This window comes from Lepidochelys olivacea (assembly GCF_965140295.1).
Source record: "Lepidochelys olivacea isolate rLepOli2 genome assembly, chromosome: 1".
Classification (NCBI taxonomy): domain Eukaryota; kingdom Metazoa; phylum Chordata; order Testudines; family Cheloniidae; genus Lepidochelys; species Lepidochelys olivacea.
In genome coordinates, this window is record NC_140411.1 from 120,939,516 (window position 1) to 120,964,722 (window position 25,207).

Consider the following 25,207-nt stretch of genomic DNA (forward strand, 5'->3'; position numbering starts at 1 on the left):
AAGTGAGCTGAGCGGCCTCCATGCTTGCCTTGGTATGGCGTCCGCACAGAAAAAAGGCGCGGAACGATTGTCTGCCATTGCTCTGACGGAGGGAGGGGCGACTGACGACACGGCTTACAGGGTTGGCTTCAGGGAGCTAAAATCAACAAAGGGGGTGTCTTTACATCAAGGAGTATTTCAGGCAGGACTGCACGGAGGGTTCCAATAAGAAATGGTGCACCTAAGTTATCGTTGTTATTGGAACAAGGAGGTTAGCCTGGCCTCTGATTGATACATGGCTAGATTTACCTCGCTGCACCTTCTCTGTGAGTGACTGCAGTGTGACCTAGAGGAATGAGTCCCCTAGACAGGGGAGGAGGCAAATGAGTACAAAACAAATCTGGTCTCTTTCTTGTTTTGATCCACTCCATCTATCTTTTACATCTTTGGCTGGCAGCAGACGGTGCAGAAGGACTGCATGCCATCCACATCTCATGGCTGCTCGGCAGAAGATGGTACAGTACAACTGCTAGCCATCCTCATCTCTTGCCTGCCTGGCAGAAGATGGTACAGTACGACTGCTAGCAATCCGTATCGCCTGCCCGCTCACCATAAGACGGTTCAATAGGACTGACTGCAGGACTAAAGAGAATGACCTGGTCAAGTCACTCCAAATTTAGTCCCTGCGCCCATGTCTGTCCAGGCGCTCCCAGCCGACGTGGCCAGGAGCACCTCGGACACGACGATGACGGCTACCAGTCGTACTGCACCGTCTGCTGCCACAAGGCAAGGGGTTGCTGCTACTGTGTAGCAATGCCGTACCGCGTCTGCCAGCACCCAGGAGTCATAGGGTGACGGTTACCTGAGCGGGCTCCATGCTTGCCGTGGTATGGCGTCTGCACAGGTAACTCAGGAAAAAAGGCGCGAAATGATTGTCTGCCCTTGCTTTCACGGAGGGAGAGAGGGAACGGGGGCCTGACGATATGTACCCAGAACCACCCGCGACAATGTTTTAGCCCCATCAGGCATTGGAATCTCAACCCAGAATTCCAATGGGCAGCGGAGACTGCGGGAACTGTGGGATAGCTATCCACAGTGCAACGCTCCGGAAGTCAACTCTAGCCTCGGTACTGTGGAAGCGCTCTGCCGAGTTAATGCACTTAATGCACTTAGAGCATTTTCTGTGGGGACACACACACTCGAATATATAAAACTGATTTCTAAAAAACCGACTTCTATAAATTCGACCTTATTCCGTAGTGTAGACATACCCATAGTGTCTAAAAGTGACTACATAGGTGTGAGAATTTTTTTTAAGGTGAACCTTGGTCTGAACTCAAATATGTCTGCTTATTCTGCTCTTTCATCAGACAAATCTGGCAGGCCTGTCTCCTTTCCAGGATCTGTTGTGCTTGCTTTGAGGTAAGATGGTGCTGCACTATCAGGGCTATGAGCCCTGTAGTTTAAAGAAAGCGTCTCTAGGGATTAGAGCTTATTTTTAGGATGCTTTAGCTCTTTTCCCACTTCTGAAGGTTTCTCCACCTGCCCCAGTGGAAATGGTATCCAGGGCACTCACTCTTAAAAGATAAACTAACTAAAAAAGATGAGGAGGCTGGCATAGCTCAGTCAAATGTGGCTGCTGCTGCTTCTTTACATGCATGTCCCAACTAACTGCTTTTTGCATCTATGACCCTCTTCACCTGCCCAGCAGAAAAAATGAGATTAGGGAAATGAGGATTTCATATGCCTTAGCCTGAAGGAATATCTGAACATCCAAATTTCTCTCCAGAGCAGCATTCTGATACCATACCAGGTCCTACCTTGTTCTTTAAGAGGCTTTTTTATTTTTTTGTTGGATGTGGGTGGCCTAATCAAATGTCCATTTAGCTGAGAGCCTATCCCAGTATACTGTTATGGTCTAATGAACTCCAATTTCTGCAGCAGTCTTTGGAATTATCTGCAGATACACTTTCATTAACTTATCTCAGCTCTGGAGCTGATAACAAAAGGTTGAAGTAACAAATATAACCTAAATAGAGCTGGCCAGAATAGACCTTTAAAGAAGCACTCTGCTTAGATTGGGTGGATTTTATTGCAAGCATGTCTACATTTACAGATGTGCAAGACTAAGCTGGTGAAGGTGAGACAGCCAGTAAAGCTATTGCTTTGAAAGAGCCCACACAGAGCATCCTCTAGGTCAGTGGTTCCCCAACTTGTTCCGCCGCTTGTGCGGGGAAAGCCCCTGGCGGGCCGGATTTGTTTACCTGCTGCGTCCGCAGGTTCGGCCAATCGCGGCTCCCAGTGGCCGCGGTTCGCTGCTCCTGGCCAATGGGAGCCGCTGGAAGTGGTGCGGGCCAAGGAATGTACTGGCTGCCACTTCCAGCAGCTCCCATTGGCCTGGAGCAGCAAACCGCAAACTACCACCCGTCTAGGTGATAGTATGGTTGCATGACTCTACTCCTGAGACTTTCTACCCTGAATTATGATTGCTAACTGACTTTTCTCAGGTGTTTTTTGAGAATGTTTTAACTCACCTATTTAATGAGCCCCATGGCTTGCAATAAATAGGTGCTTTCCCGAGAACAACATGTGTATGAAAATCAGATTCTTGTAAAACACGCAAGCAAAATAAACTCCCTCCCAGTCTTCCCTCCTTATTAATTACATGTTAATTATATAGTGTGCTGCCCTAGAAAAAAATTGAGATTATTTCCTTTATGTGGTTTCTAAAGCGTGGACAATCTTTTAAATGCAACTTTTATAATAATGGTTTGTATCCTTCATCTAAGCATGACAAAGTTCTTAAACATACCATTAATTAATACTGTAACCTTGCAGTGACATATGCTGCAGTTCTGTCATTTAAAACACAATATAAGGTCATTTGGTAATTACATGTTTGCCAATGGCAAACTATTACTTGCTACAGCTGCAGCACATGCTCTATAATATAATTCAGGGCATATTACTTAGTAAACTGATGATTTGTAAATGGGTGTTTCCTCTTTGGCCACATAACTGCAGAAATCATAAACTCAGGAACACAATCTGAGCAATGTGCCACAAAAAAAATAATATTTTCTTGACTGTTTTTAAATATAGAAACTAGTAAGTGAAGCAAAGCATTTTCTGGCCTATTTTATTGCTTATATTGATTTTTTTCACATGAATACATAACATTATAATACATAATTCAGTGTTTTCTTTCATTAGAAACAGAACACTTGGCATATGTGAAAACAAAGATATTGTGTGCCCAGTGGCCTTCAAATCTATGAATCTGAGTGAGCAGCATGGGTTGCTTAACCAGGTCGGTAGACACTCAGATTCTCACTTGTCTCTTGGAGCTGTGAAAGAGCAAGGCCCTGGTTGACACTTGATCTTAAAAACCTCTCTAGTGACTGTTCCACTCCAGATTGTAGACAGCATGATATTCCTTCCATCACATGAGCTGATAGAATGTTTATGCTCACCTGGTGGCATGACCAGTCTACTCTCACTAGACTAGGAGGACTTGCGGCACCTTAGAGACTAACCAATTTATTTGAGCATAAGCTTTCGTGAGCTACAGCTCACTTCATCAGATGCATCCGATGAAGTGAGCTGTAGCTCATGAAAGCTTATGCTCAAATAAATTGGTTAGTCTCTAAGGTGCCACAAGTACTCCTGTTCTTTTTGCGAATACAGACTAACACAGCTGCTACTCTGAAACCTCTCACTAGACTGTTTACCAAAATTAGATGCCCCCAGGCTTAAAACAACCACAAATGGCAGTTCCTTGAAAGGAAGAGCACACCTGGGGGCTCCCCTTACATTGTGCTCTCTTTAAAGAGGCCTAGTTGCTTTCAACCCCATCCCCTCAGTGTTTTTGAGGATGTCCCCATCTCTAGATGCCAAACTGCTCTCCGCACACCTATTCCAAGGGAAGGCATGGTCACAAGCAGCCAGCACTGCAAGAAAAGCTCCTGCTTCCTTTATTGCTATCACTGGGTTGTGCCTTACTTTAGTCTAGGACCTGACATACACTAATAAATATTAGATTTGCAAATATTTTAGCAGTGATTCTATATTTACTTTCAGATCATGGATGAGATATCGAATCGTACTGGGCCCAGAACTGATCTCTGAGGAACCCCATAGACACACCTCTATTTGATGATGATTCCCCATTGACAGCTACATTTTTAGATCTATTAGTTAGCCAGTTTTTAATCAATGTAAGATACACTTTGTTGATATTGAATAGTGCTAGCTTTTTAATCACAATGTCATGCAGTACTAAGTCAAATGTCTTCCAAAAGTCTACGTTTATTACATCTATGCAGTTACCTTTATCAACCAAACTTGCAATCTCCTTACATAATGAAATCAAGTTTGTTTGACAAGAGCTATTTTGCATAATTATTGGTATTAATTATATTTCTATTCTTTAATTCCTTGTTGATTGGATCCTGTATCAGCTTTTCCATTATTTTTTCCTGGGATTGACGTCAGGCTAACTGATATGTAGTTAGCCAGGTAATCGCACTTGCCCTTTTTGAATTTTGACACAACATTAGCACTCTTCCAGTCTTCTGGAATTTCCCCCGTGTTCTAAGATTTATTGAAAAGTAACATCAGTGGACCAGAGACCTCCTCAGCTGTGTGGTCTAGGGATGTACAGCAGGAAAAGAATAGCATTCTGATTCAATTGTGGCCTTTCCTACTGACTCACTGCTATACTTTGTGCAAGTCACTTATTGTGCATCAGCTGTGTAAAAAGGATATAATACTTATTTACTTCTCTGGGTTATTCTGAGGCTTAATAAAATAATGAAGGGCGGCACTTTGAGAGCCTTGGATGAAAGGCATTATATGAGTTCAAAGTATTACTACTGTTATAGTATTTAAACTTCACAGGAAATGACATCACACTAAGTAGAACTCAACATTCCCAAAGCCAGAGGGTGGGGAACCTTAGTATATATAAAGCTCTTTAAGTGATCAGTCTTGCAGGACAAGGCAGACTGAAGACAGGTGAGTCTGAACTCATTGATATTGTACTCACTCGGAACGGGAGGAATCCTCAATTTTACTCATAGAAACATTCTATTTATAGTAATCTAGTGACTGCCAATGTGTGTTTGTTTATGGATAATGAAGCAAATCGATGGACTTTTTAAATGGTTTATATAAAATAAATCTTTGAGGAAAAAAATAAGTTATGTTAAAATGTGACTATATGACCAGTTCCTGTACATGGAAAAAACAATATGTACCAAAAAGGCTGCTCATTATTGGCCTGATCTATGAAAATGTTTGCTACTGATTTAATGGGTACAGGGACAGACTATAAAGGTCTGATCCTTCAAATACAGGGCTTATTATGCTGAAGTCCATGTGACAGTAAGCCCCGACCTAAGTAGTAAGTGTGTGCTAGACTGGGTAAAAAGTCAATGAGCCTGTTTTTGGATGTGGTTTGAGTAAAATTTGCCATTTGTGTGGGTGAACTTTTTCTTAGTAACATTGGAAACTTTCTTGAATTCTTCATGTTTGCAGAGTTTGATTAATTTTCAGACGGTCTTGGATGCCTAAGAAGAACCATCCCCATGCTGCTAACACTGATGTTTCTGGGCCTTGCTGCCCTTGTTGGTGAGTTTTGGGGTTATTTCTATTTCACGAGTCAAAAGCAACACTGGCAAGAGATTATTGTAGGGCTGAGGGAATGCAATCAGATCTGAGTTCTCCTATTATATAGAGTTGTAAAATCTACCATATGGGTAACTCTTCTTTTGGGTATGAGGCCTCTTGCCCTCCACGTAAGCCTATTAAACTATAAATGATAAAGTATAGGTCAGTTAGCAGAATAGGATCACAAAAACAACTTATGTTTATTCTTAACTAAGGTCATAAATGCCCTTGGTTGGCTGATGGGTTCAGTTAATTTCTCACTTTCTAGAAAGTGGAACAATTTGGCAAGGCCAGGGCTAGCGGTGCGAGCCGAGGGACATACTGGCCGCTGCTTCCAGTAGCTCACATTGGCCTGGAGAACTGCAGCCACCGGCAGCCCTGATCGGCCGAACCTGCAGACCCGGCAGGTAAACAAACCGGCCCGGCCCACCAGGGGCTTTCCCTGCACAAGCGGCGGAACAAATTTGGGAACCACTGATTTAGATAATGGCATAGAGAGTACACTTATAAAGTTTGTGGACGATACCAACCTGGGAGGGGTTGCAAGTGCTTTGGAGGATAGGATAAAATTCAAAATGATCTGGACAAACTGGAGAAATGGTCTGAAGTAAATAGGATGAAATTCAATAAGGACAAATGCAAAGCAGTCCACTTAGGAAGGAACAATCAGTTGCACATGTACAAAATGGCAAGTGACTGCCTAGGAAGGAGTACTGCGGAAAGGGATCTGGGGGTCATAATGGACCACAAGCTAAATATGAGTCAACAGTGTAACACTGTTGCAAAAAAAGTGAACATCATTCTGGGATGTATTAGCAGGAGTGTTGTAAGCAAGACATGAGAAGTAATTCTTCTGCTCTACTCCGTGCTGATTAGGCCTCAACTGAAGTATTGTGTCCAGTTCTGGGCGCCACATTTCAGGAAAGATGTAGACAAATTGGAGAAAGTGCAGAGAAGAGCAACAAAAATGATTAAAGGTCTAGAAAACATGACCTATGAGGGAAGATTGAAAAAACTGGGTTTGTTTAGTGTGGAAAAGAGAAGACTGAGGTGGGACACGATGACAGTTTTCAAGTATGTAAAAGGTTGTTATAAGGAGGAAGGAGAAGAATTATTCTTCTTAACCTCTGAGGATAGTACAAGAAGCAATGGGCTTAAATTGCAGCAAGGGAAGTTTAGGTTGGACATTAGGAAAAACTTCCTGACTGTATGGGTAGTTAAGCACTGGAATAAATTGCCTAGGGAAGTTGTGGAATCTCCATCATTGGAGATTTTTAAGAGCAGGTTAGACAAACATCTCTCAGGAATGGTCTAGATAGTACTTAGTCCTGCCATGAGTGCAGGGGACTGGAGTAGATGACCTCTCGAGGTCCCTTCCAGTCCTATGATTCTATGATCCTCAGCTGGTAAAAATTGTCCTGGCTCCACTGACTTCAATATGTAATATTAGAAAAAGGCAATTAATGGATATTAGATTTTGTTGATGGTGCCATTGATGCCGATGCTGCTAATAGTGCTATTAATATAAATGAGTATAATACAACAGAAATGTCAGCGTGGAGGTGTCCTTTCTGCATAAGTTTAATTCATGCTTGCAACAGTCTGAGCAATACAGTCTTACGATCTTATTTTATTTTAAATATCTCCCTTTAACTTTTTAGCTCCTTCTGTAAGTTATGGATGTTATGGTGATTTACGTACTATGGAAACCCCTGTGATTTCCTGTGGAGCTGTACAAACCCCAACTTGTGGTAGGTATCATTCACTGCTTGATTGGCAGTATTTCAATGCACACACTTCTGTTTGTGCTCAGAAGTACAGGGCTAACTGGAGGGTAGACAGTGATACTGAGTCTATAAAACTAGATGAGGAGAAGTGCCAAGTGTTAAGGCCTACTGTTTTCAAATGACAGCCTTTCTTAGCTATGTCTTCTGTATCTGTCTCTGAGGAACCCCCCTTTTAAGGTCTCACATTTACAGCAATCAGCCTCTGAACAAAGAGAAGCAGACATGATCCCTTTCCAGTCAACATTGCTCCTTAATCAGCTAGGCTTTCAGTGGCATTATCTCCACACAGGTACTGAGCACGCACTTTCCTCAGCACTCCCAGACCCCTCCTGGACTGGGAAACAAGACACCTGGAATCAGACTTGAGTCTTGACATGCTGAACAAACTGGCCAGTTGTGACATGCCAAATCAATATTTTGTGGGACAAATCAAAGGAGGATGACCCTGGAGCTGTGGTGATCCTACCCCTCCTTTGAGTGCCCCATTTTAGGAATTCCCTCCCAATTTCCTGTACATTTTTTTTGAGGAGATTAAGTTTTGTGGGTGAGAAACCTTTTCACACTTGCACGCCTGTTTGGAAAAAAAGATGTCTTAGAGAAGGAAAAGGAAATACCAGCATTTTATTGCAACATGTAGAAAACATCTGCTATTTTGCTATGAGTGAAATCCTAGCCCCACTGAGAGTCAATGGCAAAAGTCCCATTGACTTCAACGGAGCCAGTATTTCTCCTTATGTAATATCTTGAAGATCTGAAGATAAACTTGGAAGATTAAGACTGAAGTGCATTGGGTGATGGGCCCTGTTTAAAGCTAGTCAGGTTTCAATGGGGAGGTTCCCACTCTTTGCTTTCATTCCATTTCCCATTCATGATCTAACTCTACTACCATCAGGCTGGGTAGGTACTTGGAAAGGAGGCCTACAAGGAACATTATGGCAGGAAAATGATTCAGTAGGTAGCACTCTTCCCTCAGAGTCAGTAATGATCCAGTTGATCCAGAGTTTATTAAGAGGCTGGAGGTAACTTTTTGGGGATGAGATGTAAAACAGAGTTCCCTTCCACCTTTAGTCATGAAAGATCCCAGAGAACTTTTGTAAGAAGAGGGCTGCTAAACCCATTGTCTTGATCAAACTCCAAATTGGATAATTCCATTTTGTATTGCTAAATTCTCCTTTGCCATTTTGGCTGGATACAGTATTCTCCACTTTCTGACTTGTGTTGTTGCCTTATGCTCTTAAACAATCACTTCACTTCTGAGTAGAGGAGGCTGTATTTTACTGATGTGTGAAGTGATTCCTATGTGTAGTGTAAAAAAAAAAAACTTTTGGGGCTGAAAACTGCTACATAGTGTAAGTTATGTTAAATACATATGTAATCAACTGTTTTAAAACTTACTTGCTGGGGGATTTAACAGTTAATGTAGCTTGCTGGGTTGCTTTTTTAAAATACAAAACATTTAACATATTTATCTTCATGGTGTTTCTCTTTCTTATAAATTTATGGATAGTTTTTCAAAAGTACTCTAGTACCTGTGACCTGTAGGTGCTTAGCATCTCTGAAAATCAGGGTTGTCAAATTTTTACTGAAAGGGAAGCATGAAAAAGACTGGATCAGGAAAATGTTAAGGAGGAAAGAGATGTCAAAGGCTTCCTAAGAATTGCAGGGGCTGCCCCCAACCCTTTTGTTACTGATTCAGAGATATATAAAGATATATAGTTATTGCCTTCTGGATTTCAAAAACTATCAACCATATTCAGAAATCAATAGGATTGCATTGGCTTTTCAAATATGTTGAGCCACATTAAATGGCTGCATTTTTCTAAACAGCAAATGATGGCTTTGGAATGACAACTTATATGTAAAGTGATGTTTTTTAAATTACATGCAGAAACCACATTCACCTTTGTATTTGCTACAGGGGTCCATGCTGCAGAAAAGATGGCTGAAATAGACATAGTACGTCTAAGGAGATACGAAGTCCCTATTAAGAGAGTTGCCAGAAATCTGTGCATAGATCCAGCACTCATTGCTGCAATCATCTCTGTGGAGAGTCGTGCTGGAGCTATTCTAGTCGATGGCTGGAACCGTGAAAGAAACCGATATGGCTTGATGCAGGTATGGAAGGAAGACCAGGAAAAATAAAAATCCCAAGTACTGAAATAGAAATATTATGCACTAAGGCTTTACTTTAGCAAATTACTTTATACTTTATTTAGTAAGTACTTTTTACATTCGGGACAGCACTTATGTACATACTTAAGTCTATTCCTGTTCAGGAAAACACCACCGCATGCGCTTGAATGTCATCCTGAAGAAGGATACATCCTTAAATTGGGGGCTAAAAATGTAAAGAACAGAAAACAAAAGTGGTGGTTTTGTTTCTAAGGAGACTGAATTTTTTGTCTGAATCTTCTAGGTTCATACACACTACAATTCAATTCCTGGAGCCTGGGATAGTGAAGAACATATAACTCAAGGTGCAACTATTCTAATTACTGAAATTAAGGCATTGCAGACAAAGTACCCTACCTGGTCCTGGCAACAATATCTCAGAGGTACAGTATGTGCTGTAAAGTTAAAGGGACACTATCAAGATAAAACATTATATATTAAAAAGTTGCTTTAACTACTTTATTAAGATTTGAACAGCTGAGATTTTTAAAGATGAAGTTAATGTAAGTCTGATTTACTTTTCACCATGCTTTTTGTTGACAGTTTTGTTTATGGCTATATTTTCTGGTTCTCATGCACGGTACAATGCTATTGTGCTGGGGCTCCCAAGACTGTAGTAGATTGTTTACATGGAAACAAACATTTCCTTTTTACTGCCATTTAAATCTCAAGAACATTTCTATTCATATTTAATCATAACACCCTCTCCTTAAAAATATGATTTATTATATGTATTACAGTCCCACATGGAGGCCTCAGTCAAGAAAGAGGCCCCACTGTTCCGGGCACAGCACAAAAACAGCCCCAACGAGCCTACAATCTAAAACGACAAGCCAGAAGAAGGGAAGGAGGGAAAAGAGAGGCACAGAACAGTGAAATAACTTGCCCAGTGTCTCAGAGCAGGCCAGTGACAAAGCCAGCAATAGCACTTGACTCTCATTGCAGTGTCCTCGCCCGTGGAGCACAGAGCCTCCACCGAAATCCATAACCTACATTTGGATCCTCAAATACTTGACAGCTTTCCTGTAGCACAGCTGAGTGGGAAACTAGAACACTTTGGGGGCTGAATAGCTGATCCTGGGATTCTGGCATTCTGCCGTGGCATGGCACGTTGGCTTGGGGAGGAGGACAGAGAATGTTATGCAGGACTAACCCATTTCAGGGCTGGATGAAGAGTACCAGCTAGGGGCTTCATCCAGCTTCCACTGAACTCAATGACAATAATTCACTGACTTCTATGGGATCAGGCCTTAGCTGACTAGGGTATGGCTGCACTTCAAAGAAAAAGTCACATCACTGAGTCTCAGAGCCCAGGTCAATTGACTTGGGCTTGCAAAGCTCGGGGTGTGGGTCTAAAACCAGCACATGTTCCCACCCTCCCCACCTCACTGGATTTCAGAGACCAGGCTCCAGCCTGAGCCCAAGTGTCTACACTGCTATTTTTTGCTCTGTAGCATGATCCCCATGAGCTCAAGTCAGTTGACCCAGGCTCTGAGGCTTGCTGCTGCGGGTCTTTTTTTGCTGTGTAGACATACCCACTGGATCTGATACAAGACAGTGGAAAAACCTCACCATTGAGTTCAGAGGAACTGAATCAGGATTTAAGTCTCTCCTCATCTGTCTGTCTTGGAAGTGAACTTTTTGGTTGTTAAATGGATGGGAGGGGTCATGTGTTGGGGATTAAGGGCCCTGGAACTGAAACAGGGGCTCAGATCCTTTTTCTGCTTGTCTTTTTAGATTGTAGGCTCGTTGGGGCTGTTTTTGTGCTGTGCCTGGCACAGTGGGGCCCCTTTCTTGATCGAGACCTCCAGGAGGGAGTGTAATACAAATAATAAATCATTTTAAGGCAAGGGTTTTACATGATTAAATATGAACAGAAATGTTCTTGTGATATCTAAATGTCAATAAAAAGGAAAGGAGGTAGGTAGGTAGGAGATGTAGTTAAATTGTGAACACAAGATTGGGAGTGGGGGAGCTTGTAATGAACAGGTACGTCATCACTCTGGTTACTCCAGGTGTATGTTGTATCTTTTTACTTCATCCTTCACCTGTCCTTGCCTTTTTAGATTATACATGTTTTTAAGGCAAAGACCGTGTACCCATCTGCATTCAGAGAGCATCTAGCACGTTTTGGATGCTATTGCAATATAAATAATAAATAAACAAATAATAAGTTGTTTGCAAATTCCCTATTAAGAATCAAGTACTCAGTAAATGCAGCTACGCAACAGCACAATTTATCATTTCCCAAAAGACTTTATAGGTTCAATTAGATGGATTTTCGCTGAAGCCACAGCTTCTGGCTGAGATTTATTCGTTTTTAATTCTGTATTAACTACTTTGTGTCTCATTGCAGGTGGGATTTGTGCCTATCATGACAGGGTTAGGAACATCCAGGTCTATGACGGAATGGACAGCTGCAATTCGAGCAATGATTATGTTAATAATGTTATTATTCGAGCCAAATATCTGCAGAATAATGGATTCCGAGTTTTAGTGTAATACTGGCTTCAGCCTCTTTTCAGCTAAATCATAAGACTCCTTCCAGTGACAGGTTTAGTTATCTATGTAAGGTCAAAATGAGCTTTACGTGGCCATATCCAAAGGGGAATCTCTCTGGGTAGCCCAGGAGTCATGCAGAGCCTCTCTGGGTCACACCAGCTCAAAAGCAAGGGCCTCCCATTTAGTGAGTTTCCTGTGAACTACATGACAGTGACACTGATTAGTAGTACAAAGCTAACATCTTTGGACTTAACATTGGTGCAGTTCGATTGGTGCCTTCCAGCTTTGAAACGTGGATGATTCAATATCTGCCTCACTATCATGAAAACAAAACCAAAGAAAAACTCTAGTAGCCCTTATTTTTAATTGGCAAGTTAATAGCTGATGATTATTCTGTTTGAAAGTCTATTTTTCATTGTGGCTAGATTTGGATATGTAAATTTACTGACCAAATGAATAAAGGGAAATGACATATTAAACTGTTTTTGGCAAATGAAACAAGACTCCCAAGAGGTCATCTTTTCAGTTTCATGAGCAAAGGAGGACAGCAAAAAATGATTTTTTTTTGTTTAACTAGGACCAGCAGGGTTATAGTCCTGGGTTTGGCAGGTGACAAAGCGACCGATTAAGAAATTAATTTGTTGACCTTGCCATGGGGGGTGGACTCTTTAAAGCACAGACCATAGCACTGACAAATAAGGACTTGCCAGACAGCTCGCTATGATCTAGGCATGAAAGCGCTACATAGGAGCTAAGGATTATGGGTATTATTTTGATTGCTTAGTAACAAGTTATAATCTCCAGTACAATGTAGCATTGGAAGACTGGAGAACCGGTTGTGTGTTTCACTGTGATAGTTCAGGTTTTTGATGTGTCCATTGTGGGGAGGTAGTAATGTTGGACTGAAAATCAGTGCGAGGGACTTGGAAGTGTTAGTGGGGTTGAGTATTGGGATTGTAATGGGCTAATGCTTGGAAATTGGAACTTGGTTGGGTGCAAAATGTCACTTTAACATGATTTCCTTGTTTTTAGCGTTTGTGTGCAGAGTTGGATTGGCCCATGGGAGTAATGGGAAATCTCTCAGGAGGCCTCTGCCCCCCAGCAAAAGTCTGAGGGAATAATACAAAGCTTTCTTCTGTGTATTCAGTGAGAGGCCTATCTGTCAGCCCTCTCCTTTCCCCAGGGATCCGCTACACCTGCTTCTTTGCCTGAGAGCAGTAGCTACCACCTCCTTCTGATTTTGCCAACACCGTAGCATTCCACAATGCACTGTAGGCGCTAGTACCAAGACAGAGTTATCTGTACTTAAGTTACTCCTCTCACATTGGCTGAACTAAAGTGAGAGCAGCCACAATGCAAAATACTCAAATTACTGTATCCATCCTGGTACTGCACTCACGCAAGTAAGGCAGTAACAAGGTATACAGGCCCTTTAAGCATAGAAGGGGCCAGAAGACCTTGCTCCAGGAACATTGGTACACAAACAAAGGCTCAGGAAATGGCTGAAGCCCAAATAGAGGAAGAGGTTCCAGGGAATTAATAGTAGGATGGGAAATACTCAGGACACCATCCCTTTAAGTGCCCGGGACCAGGAGTCTAGTAGCGTAGCGTAGGGCAAGGCATCTCTCTCCCTGCGCCAACTGGGAGGAGCTCTCTGTAGGAGGGCAATATCTATAATGCCTTCACCCTCAGAACAGGGAGAGGCCGACAGGAGAAGGAAGCCAGACCCAAAATGCGGAGCTCCCACTAGGAAGAGCAGGGAGTGGCAGCTGGTAAAGTTTTGAGGTTCAACCCAGACCAGTAAGGGGCTGTGTCACCACCTGCCCTACAACTCTGGGTACTTTAAATGTTACGCTGCTCTAGCTCACCGCCCCGACACCAACAGCCCGCCTCCCGTCATGCGGGCCACGCCCTGGCTTCCACTACCCAGTGACTGTTTGCAGAGTAACCCCAACACCCCCATCCAGTCCCACATTTGCCCAAAACCATTTCCTGCAGTGTCCAGCCCTCTCCTGGCACACTCACAGAAGTTGTATGGTCACTGCCCCTTTAAAGAGACAGAAACAGCAGCTTGTTATCTTGACTGGAGTTAACAGTCGCTTCAGTTCACCCAAAGCACTGGGTTGGTTTAGATCAAAAGTAAAACAAGTTTATTTAGTCAAAAAGAGAGCAATTTTAGGCGAGTTCAAGCATCAGGGATAAAGACAGAAAGGGTTATAAAGAAACAAAAATAAAAATATGCTTTCTAATGGCTAGGACCTAACTTAACCAGCTACAGTCTTTGTTCAAGCAGATGGAACTGCATTCCTGGTCTGAAGAAAAAGCCTAACTCCCCCTAGCGTGCCTGTTTCAAACACATTTTCGTCATAATTCCAGCACCTCTGTATAATCCTTTGTGGGCTACCTGTACATATATCACACCAGAATATTGTTGATCAGTGAGGTATTAGTTCTCCAATGACACATCACATGACACCTTTTAGATGCAGATTACAGCAGAACCTCAAAGATACGAGCACCAGAGTTACGGACTAGAAACCGTGTGGAACTGGAATTAAGCAACTGGGCAGCAGTGGAGAAAAAGAAGAAGTAAATACTGTGTTGTGCCTCACCATGCAGGGGGCAGCCACTTACAGGTAAGAGGCAAAGACGCTGAGGTTCACGGCCCAGCTGTGAGCCCCGGCTGCCAGCCCAAGTCAGCAGGTTCAGTGCTGGGGTCTGAGCCGCTTTCCTGTAAGCCCCGGGTGCTGTTTTCAATACCCTCCCCCCGTCCTTCTTCAGCCAGGATGGGGACACGCTTACAAGCTCAGTCTGAGCCCGGAAAAGAAGCTGCCATAGCCTGAGCTGCTGATGTTGCAAGGAAGCTGCTGCTGCTGGAGAGAGACAGGAGCTTGGCTTGGAGTGTGAACTGCTGGAGCTGGAGCTGCTGCCGGCATGCTGCGCTCTGGAGGAGCATCTCAGTTTTAAAGGGCCACAGCCTGCACCATGCACCCACTAATGTGGGCCAAGCTTTGCCCCTGGATGCGCTCCTGGGTCCTGCCAGCACCTCTGGGAGTGTGAGAGGTGGGGGAGGGAAGGGCGCTGGCCGGGGGCTGGTGGCCGCTCCCTGACATGTGCTGCTTCTGCAGTATGTCAGGCAGTGCACAGAGCAGGACAAGCCCTGGGGAGAGGCAGCAGAGGGCTTGGGCCTGTAGCACCAAGGATGAGGGGCAGGACCGCCTGCTCAGCTCAGAGGCAAGAAACAGGAATAGGACAGAGAGCTGCTTGCAAACCAGACAGTGCCTCCAGGTTCCTTAGTGCCAGGTGCTGCCTTTGCAAAGATCTCTCCCAGCCTCAGCTGGAAGACACTGACTGTAGAGCAAAGGGGTAGTATTGGGAGAACATCTGACTCCTTTGACATTTTTACCCTTAGTTCTTGTCCTGTATTTAGATGTAAGGAAGGAAGCTTCTTGGGAAGTTTAATGTGACATGTTATTGGCCTTGCAGTAAAAGCATATTTGAGAGCTCTTTCACTGGCCTCTGAAATGATTTCCAGTACTGTACTGTATGACTGAGCAAAATGACAAGCAGCGGGAAGCGTAAATGTGTCACACTTTCAATTGACACAAAGCTAGAAATATTTAAAAACCTTGATGATAGTAAAAAACAACAAGGAGTCCTTGCGGCACCTTAGAGAATAACAAATTTATCTGGGCATAAGCTTTCATGGGCTAAAACCCACTTCATAAGATGCATGGAGTGGAACATACAGTAGGGAGGTATAAATACACAGCATAGGCAACTCCCATCTTTTCGTATTGTGTTTTTTTTCTTTAACTTTTCTTCCTCAAAGACAGAACACATTAAGTTCCATGGATCTTAATATTCCAAGAAGATTTGATTACTGTTTTTTTGCTAACCCTCCCTCCTGGGTTTTAATATAATCGAGTACAAAGGCCTCAAGGGGTGTCCATGGGGCTATTGGGGCAAATGCCTGAATTGGCACCTGACTCTGTTCCATAACCCCTTTAGTAGTTCCCGCTTCGGAAGGCGTCCCATCCTTGCTCCCTATGCCACAAAATATCATATGGGGATTTTCCCTACTGAGAAGTGCTTGTGGTGCTTACTTCCCCTTCAGCTGTTAGCAGCCAGAGCACACTGAGAGGAGGGGCGGTGACCTAGGTTACCCCACACACTTTTCCTTAATCCTCCATCGGTAGTGCAGTCCAGAGGAGTCCAAAGTTTGGGGAGCTTATTAATGACTGTTAACCGTCTGACTCACTCTGCCACACCTGATAGGGTCTCTATCCATACGGTTCCCTCACACACAAGTGCTATTATCTATTTGGAACTACTTTAATAATTTCCCCTTTCAATTTTTCCTGAACTCAGTTCTTACAACATTACATAAATGGACAAGCAAAACCACACAATAATGCAATAACAAGCATAAGCGAAAAAAGAAAGCTCCCTCTTCTAGTTACTGTGAGCATAACGCACTCTTTTGCCTACATGAAATGATTTTTCATCAATTAATTACACCCATAATGTTTAAAGCAGTCTTTATCTCCATTGTCTTTTCTGTGTTCTCTAGAGCGTCAAACACCATTCTGTAGCCTTTTATTTTATTTAGAATAGATTTAAGGATGCTATCTTACACCACCATGGATTCAGCTTAATTCTCTACATTTTCAAGCTCAACAGAGTGAAAGTCACCTCTGTTACTTGTTTCAGATTTAGAGCCTCTAGGAACCCATGAAGACCAAGGATAGAGGCACATTCATTCACAAATACAAATTCTAGTCTGTCTTACAAGTTTATTACAATTACAAACAAGGTTATGATTATCCAAGCATATATCAATCCCACAAGCTCGCCTACACAAGTTACAAATATAGTCATACTCACAGCCTCAAAAATATTCTTAGGCCATGTCTATACTTATGTCTAGATCGGCAGAGCACTCTGCTGTTGACTTCTGTACTCCACCTCCCCAGAATATGTAAGGTAAGTCAGCAGGAGAGCATCTCATGTTGACACAGCACGGTGTAGACATCGCTGTAAGTGAACCTAAGTTAGGTCGACTTCAGTAGCGTAACTTACGTCGACTTACAGCTGTAGTGTAGACCAGCCCTTATGGTCTGATGGATTCTTCAACAATTGATCATCAGCAGAGGAATGGTTCCTGCTGGGGTTTTCCTGTAGGTCCCAATTTTATCCCATCTGGAAGCCCCCTTTTATATTGTAATTTTGACTACACCTAACACTCTACACATGTGCATGAAAGCGTCAACCCTCTTTTCCCTTACCTGTATTTCTGCACTCCAAGAATATTGGGAGGCCCTGTTTTTCATAGGTTATTTGTAGTACATTGCGGTCAATTTCTGCAACATTACCTGATGGCACATCTTTCCAGTAGTCTTGTGATCTTGTGACATAAGTAGGTGACCCAAAAATGACCCTATGTCAAGTATTTGTTAAGCCATGGCCTAGTATGGCTAAAGCCAAAATCTTATAGGCCTGAGCCTGTAAGTCTTGGGTATCATCCCTGCTTTACTTAGATACCTAATGCATATTTATCACTCCTAAAGGCTTATCAATCTTATACTTCTATGATCATACAACTTAAATCTATTCAGCATACAACGCTTATGTATGACTTGACATATCAGTTAATCAGAACATCACCCAAGAATACATGAAAATAAAATGAACTAATTGGCTACACCATTTGGGGTGCAGTGTGTAGAATACCCTTCATGTTATATTGTGCAGTGCACAGCATACCCCAATATGTGAGGAGAAGGAAAAGTACTTTGCCCAAGAGTGGGTTGTAGATTGCGCTGGGATACATGCCCTGTACTGGCAGCCTGGTCTACCAAGGAACCTGTCTAGAGCCCTTAACCCATCCATCATGAAATTGGGCTCTGTGTTTGGAGAAGTGCTGATCACTCTTATGGAGTTACCAGACTTGGAATTATTGTCCTTGGCCTTCCACTACTGACTCTTAATATTCTTGACCTTCTCCTGCCACAAAGATCCCATCTGATGGTGCCCTTGCTCTGCATGCTTCTTGGAGATGTCGTCACAGAACGATGAATTCCAGGTCTCGCTCTCAAAATCATCTTCTTGCTGGCCTCACACCAGAGGGCCCCCAGAACCTGGGTGTCAGCCTCTGGTTAGCTGGCAGCATGCTAGCAAGAGGTCTTCTTGGATGCCATTTCAATCAGAGAGAGTTATGTACCAGAGTTGGAGACATGCTGTTGTTTATACTGAAAGCTACATGTGAATGTGGGTTTCAAACACGGAACCTGCCTAGATGAACAGCGCAGTGTGGGGAAGAGGATTATGGGAAGGCATTGTAAGACTTGTGGCACTCGTTATGGCAGCCTGCATCAACCCTACAGACTTGCTCAGACAGGTTGGGCTTACTCGAGCTTTAGCCTACGCCACTCTTAGGTAAGCCAGCTTGAGTTAAAAGAATCACCAAACCTGAGAGAGTGGTTTTTGTGTGTCGGCAGGTCGAGACATTTGAAGCAACACTTGAGTTAACTGGAAGTGAAAACAAAGCCCAATGGCGGCAGATACTGACTTTAGTAGGAAAGAGGCAACTTGCGGGAGGCACTGTAATAAAACGAGAGCTAAGAGGCCTATTTCTGCAAGTTTTAAAGAGACAGACTTTGGAAATCTGACCCTGGTCTTTCCAAAGCCTCTCATCTCCTTTTCTGGGAAGCCTGCCAGTTTGTATTCTTGTGAGGAAAGTACATTTGCACAATCATCATTTTGTTAATGAAGTGTATTGTGCAGGAGTAACCTGGAGTCCAAGTTTTATGCAAAGCCACTAACCTCTTGGCAGGGAGGTTGTGAAATTAAAGACGAAGCCTAATGCTCGCAGAATAATGAATAATTATTTATTCTTGCAAGTACAAATCAGAAATTCCCTGGCCTGATGATTCCTGGCAACGCTCCACAAACAGAAATATTTCATCCTTGAGTGTGTGAATGCATCCCACACAGTGTGATCAAGAGTCTGGGTGTATGATTATTGTTTGAACAATAGACAAACCAAATTTCAGAAGAACCCAGAAGTGTAGAACATCACTTCATATGCAGATGTGTCAGTCATCCAATAGTTACTAGCATGGTAAATTAGTATGTATAATGAAAGTGTTGTCAGTGACGGGGGACACTCAATCCTGCATATCCTCATGAAAGGTGGAAAAAAATACCCATTAACTGTTATATCCAAGCCAGGGATCAGTGAACAGATAGGGCCACAAGAGAGGTCAATACCACCATAAATGAAGGTCACAGGCCCCTCGTACACAAGGCAAACACCGCATAGCGTGTAACATGGCATACCAGCCTTTTAGGCCTGGTAAGGGAAGCCTCTGGGGCCAGCGCTATCCTGTGCCAGATTTGTACCTAGTGCACAAACCTTGGATCATCAAACACAGCTAGCTAGAGAGGAAATGGTTTCAGGAAGACAGTGGGGTGTTTAACCCACACTCTCATTCACCAGCCGATTCCCACCTCACTGCTCTAAACCCTGTGACTCCTGTCATATTGGTGGCAGCAAGAATCACTGCAGCTTCCAGGGGCTGAAACAAGAGTCCCCCGTCCACAGCAGGTGATACTGTACCCTGCAGTACAGCCATGCTACACAGTGTTTGCAGTATGGCTCACAGCTGTGGGCTATTTGATGGGGCTTTCACCACGTAAAGGTGATTAAAGCAAATGCACTATGCCCTACGTTCATCTTGATGGCATGTCTCTGGATGTAATGAGATAACTTTTGAGCACCACATCTGATCACCTCCAAAATTCCAGGGAATGTTCTAGGCATCAATAGGCAGAGCTAGGGATGTAACATTTCCAGAAATTTTGAAGGCAGGGGAAAAAATACCCTTTTCCCCTATGAAAATGGAAATTCTGGAAAAAATTGAAATATCTGTAGTAGGTACTTGCTTATCAAAGCTAAACTTTATTTACTCCTTTAATAATCAGAAATGTATTCTGTATAATTTAGCTAGCACATAAAGAAAGTACTGTTTGGAATACTGATGAGATAGATATGTACAGATTCTTTAGTGTTAATCCGAATACTAAGGGCGAATATAGCTAGTATTAGGTCTGGAGCTGCAGTTTCACATTAAGGTATTTAAGTGCTTCTTTGTAACCTCTTGGCACATAGGAAACAAATATAAAATGTTGAAAGTAGAAAGCACCACTATTGTTATAAACTAAAAGGAAGGTTATATCCTTTGGGCTCAGAATTAGTATGTGAATAGACCTGACCTGACATTGTCATGCTGATATAGACAAAACTCATGTTTTATTCATTTTGCATAATTATTAGTTATTATTACAAAGCATTTTGAAGGGCGGATGGGCAGCAGTTTATTTTAAACATCCCTCTAAAACTTTTTCACTGTTCGTTCTGAGAGAAAATATTTCATAGAACCGTTTCTTTTCAATTTTCCCTCAAATTTCCGATTTCTCCATACTGGGCCTCAGGAAAAAAAAAAGTTTTTCCCACAAGTTCCAAGCCATTTGCCCTTAACGTTGCTCCTTACTCTCAATGCTGAGACTTACCTAACAGTTCTGGGGTGGACGCTGAGCCAGCCGAGGGAGTCAGAGGTAGAGGAGAGAAAAGGAGACGTCTTCATTCCTTCCAAGCATGTTGCCTCACCAAACCTGCTTTATGGTTAGGGGGAGAAAGAGAAGTAGAGAAGATACCAGCCATACACCTGTCCCTTTCCATCCAGGGGCATTAATGGAATTAAGTCTCCTTCACTGAAGGCTGAGGGTAGTGAAAATGAGGGACACAGAGCCATGGCATGAAGGGAAGAGGAGAATGTGGGGGGCAAATACAGCCCCTGGCATGAAGGGGGAGTTTGCAAGGAGTCCCTAAAATAGAGAGAGATGGGAGGGTGCATATGCAGTGATGTAGTGAGTGTGTACTACAGGACCACCTCTGTGCCCAATAAGTAGAGGATATGTGTTGTAACAGTCACCAGGTCCAGTGTTGTTCTTTAGTTCAAGCTTTGGTAGCTTATGCTTTTAGCTCTTGAAGTTCCCAGTTCAGCCCCTGGGATGTCAGCCAAGAAGGCAGCCATCTCACACCCAGCTTGTGGGGCAAACAGAGGAATGCAAGGAGCCTCTGGTATGTGCAATGAGCTTGGACAACAGCAGCAATGAAGTGCGCCATCCTCTAGTGATTAGATTCCCCTGCCTGGAAGGGGAAATGCTTTTTGTTTGTTTGTTGCCACAGTCCCGCCTGAGGGGGTCTGTGACACCACAACAAAACTGGGCAATACATTCCTGGAGAGAGGATGAATGCCTCATCTTTGCTTTGGATTTTGTCACAGACTGGAGGGAGAGAAAACTAATGAAAAGTAGAACACATGGGAAGGGGAATTTGTTTCTTTTGAAATCTGAATCTTGCCACAAAGCGGAACTGAGGTTATACCTTTCCAAAGACAAACTCTCATAATGACAGATGCTGGTTTGTTTTAATTATAATCTTGAAATGTGTATCTCATCTGATATGGTTGTTTTGAATAAAGAGTGAAGGAACCTCCTAGTGTATATAAAGCTCTTCAAAACAACCACCTTCTAGGAGAAGAGAAACTGAAGACAGGTGAGTGAAATACCAAGATCATTCAGAGTGGGACCTAGTCTCAATTCTGCTCATGAGTAAAATCCTATGGGTGGTAATGGAAGGGCAATTCCTTACTCATTGAATTCAATGAAAGCTCTGCTTGAGAAAAGACTCCAGAATTTGTCCTTTAGTGATTGTGTCTCTGCTGTACAGTGACGTCAAGATAAGAGGCATCTGCTTATTATTCAGATTACTTTTTAGAAAACTAGAGCCATAGAGCAGCTACAAGGGGGTTTGGGTACGCCCTGTGCCCTGCTCAAAGAAATAATGAATTTAGTAAACATCTGCACAGAGTGTGTAGGGTACCTTGGCATAGAATAAAAGTACATATACAGCAGCAGTAGGTCATACTAAACACTATTAATAATATGAAGTCCAGATCAAATATTACCAGGATTTGTATTTGGAAATAAGCTGTTAATATGTTCCATGAAAGACAATATATGAATGTCAACAAAACTGCATTATTGCAGCTTGATTCAGAATGTATTCTCTTGGCTGTCTTCTACTGTGTATCTCAGTGTTTGCAAATTCAGTAAAGAACAATGCCCCAACATTTAAAAAAAATCACTAAAATCCATGACATCATGAAAATGCCTAAAGTGCCTGCATTGTACACTCAAAGATACGGGCCTGCAATTTTCTCCCCATTGCTCCCGAGAGATGTGCTGAAATAAACCTTTCTGCATTATTCCAGAATGGAATGTAGTCTTATTGCACGGCAGAAATTACTATTTCCCATCTTCAGGGTTTAAAAAACAACAACAACGAAAACCTAACAGTGGCCAAAAGTGAATGAGGGTATGTCTACACTACGAAATTAGGTCGAATTTATAGAAGTCGGTTTTTTAGAAATCGGTTTTATATATTCGAGTGTGTGTGTCCCCACAGAAAATGCTCTAAGTGCATTAAGTGCATTAACTCGGCGGAGCGCTTCCACAGTACCGAGGCAAGCGTCGACTTCCGGAGCGTTGCACTGTGGGTAGCTATCCCACAGTTCCCGCAGTCTCCGCTGCCCATTGGAATTCTGGGTTGAGATCCCAATGCCTGATGGGGCTAAAACATTGTCGCGGGTGGTTCTGGGTACATATCGTCAGGCCCCCGTTCCCTCCCTCCCCCCGTGAAAGCAAGGGCAGACAATCATTTCGCGCCTTTTTTCCTGAGTTACCTGTGCAGACGCCATACCACGGCAAGCATGGAGCCCGCTCAGGTAACCGTCACCCTATGTCTCCTGGGTGCTGGCAGACGCGGTACGGCATTGCTACACAGTAGCAGCAACCCCTTGCCTTGTGGCAGCAGACGGTACAGTACGACTGGTAGCCGTCATCGTCATGTCTGAGGTGCTCCTGGTCGCCTCTGTGAGGTCGATCAGGAGCGCCTGGGCAGACATGGGCGCAGGGACTAAATTTGGAGTGACTTGAGCAGGTCATTCTCTTTAGTCCTGCAGTCAGTCCTATTGAACCGTCTTATGGTGAGCGGGCAGGCGATACGGACTGCTAGCAGTCGTACTGTACCATCTTCTGCCGAGCAGCCATGAGATGTGGATGGCATGCAGTCCTTCTGCACCGTCTGCTGCCAGCCAAAGATGTAAAAGATAGATGGAGTGGATCAAAACAAGAAATAGACCAGATTTGTTTTGTACTCATTTGCTTCCCCCCCTCCCCTGTCTAGGGGACTCATTCTTCTAGATCACACTGCAGTCACTTACAGAGAAGGTGCAGCGAGGTAAATCTAGCCATGTATCAATCAGAGGCCAGGCTAACCTTCTTGTTCCAATAACGACAATAACTTAGGTGCACCATTTCTTATTGGAACCCTTCGTGAAGTCCTGCCTGAAATACTCCTTGATGTAAAGCCACCCCCTTTGTTGATTTTAGCTCCCTGAAGCCAACCCTGTAAGCGCCCCTCCCAGCGTCAGAGCAATGGCAAACAATCGGGCATCTGAGAGTGCTGTCCAGAGCACTCACAATGGAGCACTCTGATGGGGCTAAAACATTGTCGCGGGTGGTTCTGGGTACGTGTCGTCAGGCCCCCGTTCCCTCCCTCCCTCCGTGAAAGCAAGGGCAGACAATCGTTTCGCACCTTTTTTCATGAGTTACCTGTGCAGACACCATACCACGGCAAGCATGGAGCCAGCTCAGGTAACCGTCACCCTATGTCTCCTGGGTGCTGGCAGACGCGGTATGGCTTTGCTGCACAGTAGCAGCAACCCATTGCCTTCTGGCAGCAGACGGTGCAATACGATTGGTAGTCGTCCTCGTCGTGTCCGAGGTGCTCCTGGCCACGTCGGCTGGGAGCGCCTGGGCAGACATGGGCGCAGGGACTAAATTTGGAGTGACTTGACCAGGTCATTCTCTTTAGTCCTGCAGTCCTATTGAACCGTCTTATGGTGAGCGGGCAGGCGATATGGACTGCTAGCAGTCGTATTGTACCATCTTATGCCAGGCAGGCAAGAGATGAAGATGGCTAGCAGTCGTACTGTACCATCTTCTGCCAAGCAGCCATGAGATGTGGATGGCATGCAGTCCTTCTGCACCGTCTGCTGCCAGCCAAAGATGTAAAAGATAGATGGAGTGGATCAAAACAAGAAAGAGACCAGATTTGTTTTGTACTCATTTTCCTCCTCCCCTGTCTAGATCACACTGCAGTCACTCACAGAGAAGGTGCAGCGAGGTAAATCTAGCCATGTATCAATCAGAGGCCAGGCTAACCTCCTTGTTCCAATAACAACGATAACTTAGGTGCACCATTTCTTATTGGAACCCTCCGTGCAGTCCTGCCTGAAATACTCCTTGATGTACAGGCACACCCTTTGTTGATTTTAGCTCCCTGAAGCCAACCCTGTAAGCCGTGTCGTCAGTCGCCCCTCCCTCCGTCAGAGCAACGGCAGACAATCGTTCCGCGCCTTTTTTCTGTGCGGACGCCATACCAAGGCAAGCATGGAGGCCGCTGAGCTCATTTTGGCAATTAGGAGCACATTAACCACCACACGCATTATCCAGCAGTATATGCAGCACCAGAACATGGCAACGCGATACCGGGCGAGGAGGCGACGTCAGCGCGGTCCCATGAGTGATCAGGACATGGACACAGATTTCTCTGAAAGCATGGGCCCTGACAATGCATGCATCATGGTGCTAATGGGGCAGGTTCATGCTGTGGAACGCCGATTCTGGGCTCGGGAAACAAGCACAGACTGGTGGGACCGCATAGTGTTGCAGGTCTGGGACGATTCCCAGTGGCTCCGAAACTTTCGCATGCGTAAGGGCACTTTCATGGAACTTTGTGACTTGCTTTCCCCTGCCCTGAAGCGCATGAATACCAGGATGAGAGCAGCCCTCACAGTTGAGAAGCGAGTGGCGATAGCCCTGTGGAAGCTTGCAACGCCAGACAGCTACCGGTCAGTTGGGAATCAATTTGGAGTGGGCAAATCTACTGTGGGGGCTGCTGTTAT

The 25,207-nt window shown here is 43.9% G+C and overlaps 1 protein-coding gene across 1 annotated transcript; it reads left to right on the forward strand.

Annotated features, from left to right (window-relative positions):
• The first annotated feature begins 4,965 nt into the window (after positions 1 to 4,965).
• Positions 4,966 to 12,611, forward strand: LOC311512474 (lysozyme g-like). The gene is made up of 6 exons (XM_084613687.1): positions 4,966 to 4,995; positions 5,518 to 5,610; positions 7,311 to 7,400; positions 9,355 to 9,551; positions 9,853 to 9,991; positions 11,965 to 12,611. Exons 2-6 carry the CDS (start codon positions 5,568 to 5,570, stop codon positions 12,108 to 12,110), a joined length of 615 nt encoding a protein of 204 aa, XP_084469813.1. The 5' UTR covers positions 4,966 to 4,995; positions 5,518 to 5,567; the 3' UTR covers positions 12,111 to 12,611.
• The last annotated feature ends 12,596 nt before the right edge of the window (positions 12,612 to 25,207 follow it).

What these genes read in the sequence shown, in the direction of transcription:
- LOC311512474 (XM_084613687.1), top strand. Translation starts at nt 5,568, where the DNA reads ATGCTGCTAACACTGATGTTTCTGGGCCTTGCTGCCCTTGTTG. An exon ending in GGGCCTTGCTGCCCTTGTTG is followed by an intron (nt 5,611 to 7,310) that starts GTGAGTTTTGGG and finishes TTAACTTTTTAG; the next exon opens with CTCCTTCTGTAAGTTATGGA. An exon ending in CTGGCAACAATATCTCAGAG is followed by an intron (nt 9,992 to 11,964) that starts GTACAGTATGTG and finishes GTCTCATTGCAG; the next exon opens with GTGGGATTTGTGCCTATCAT.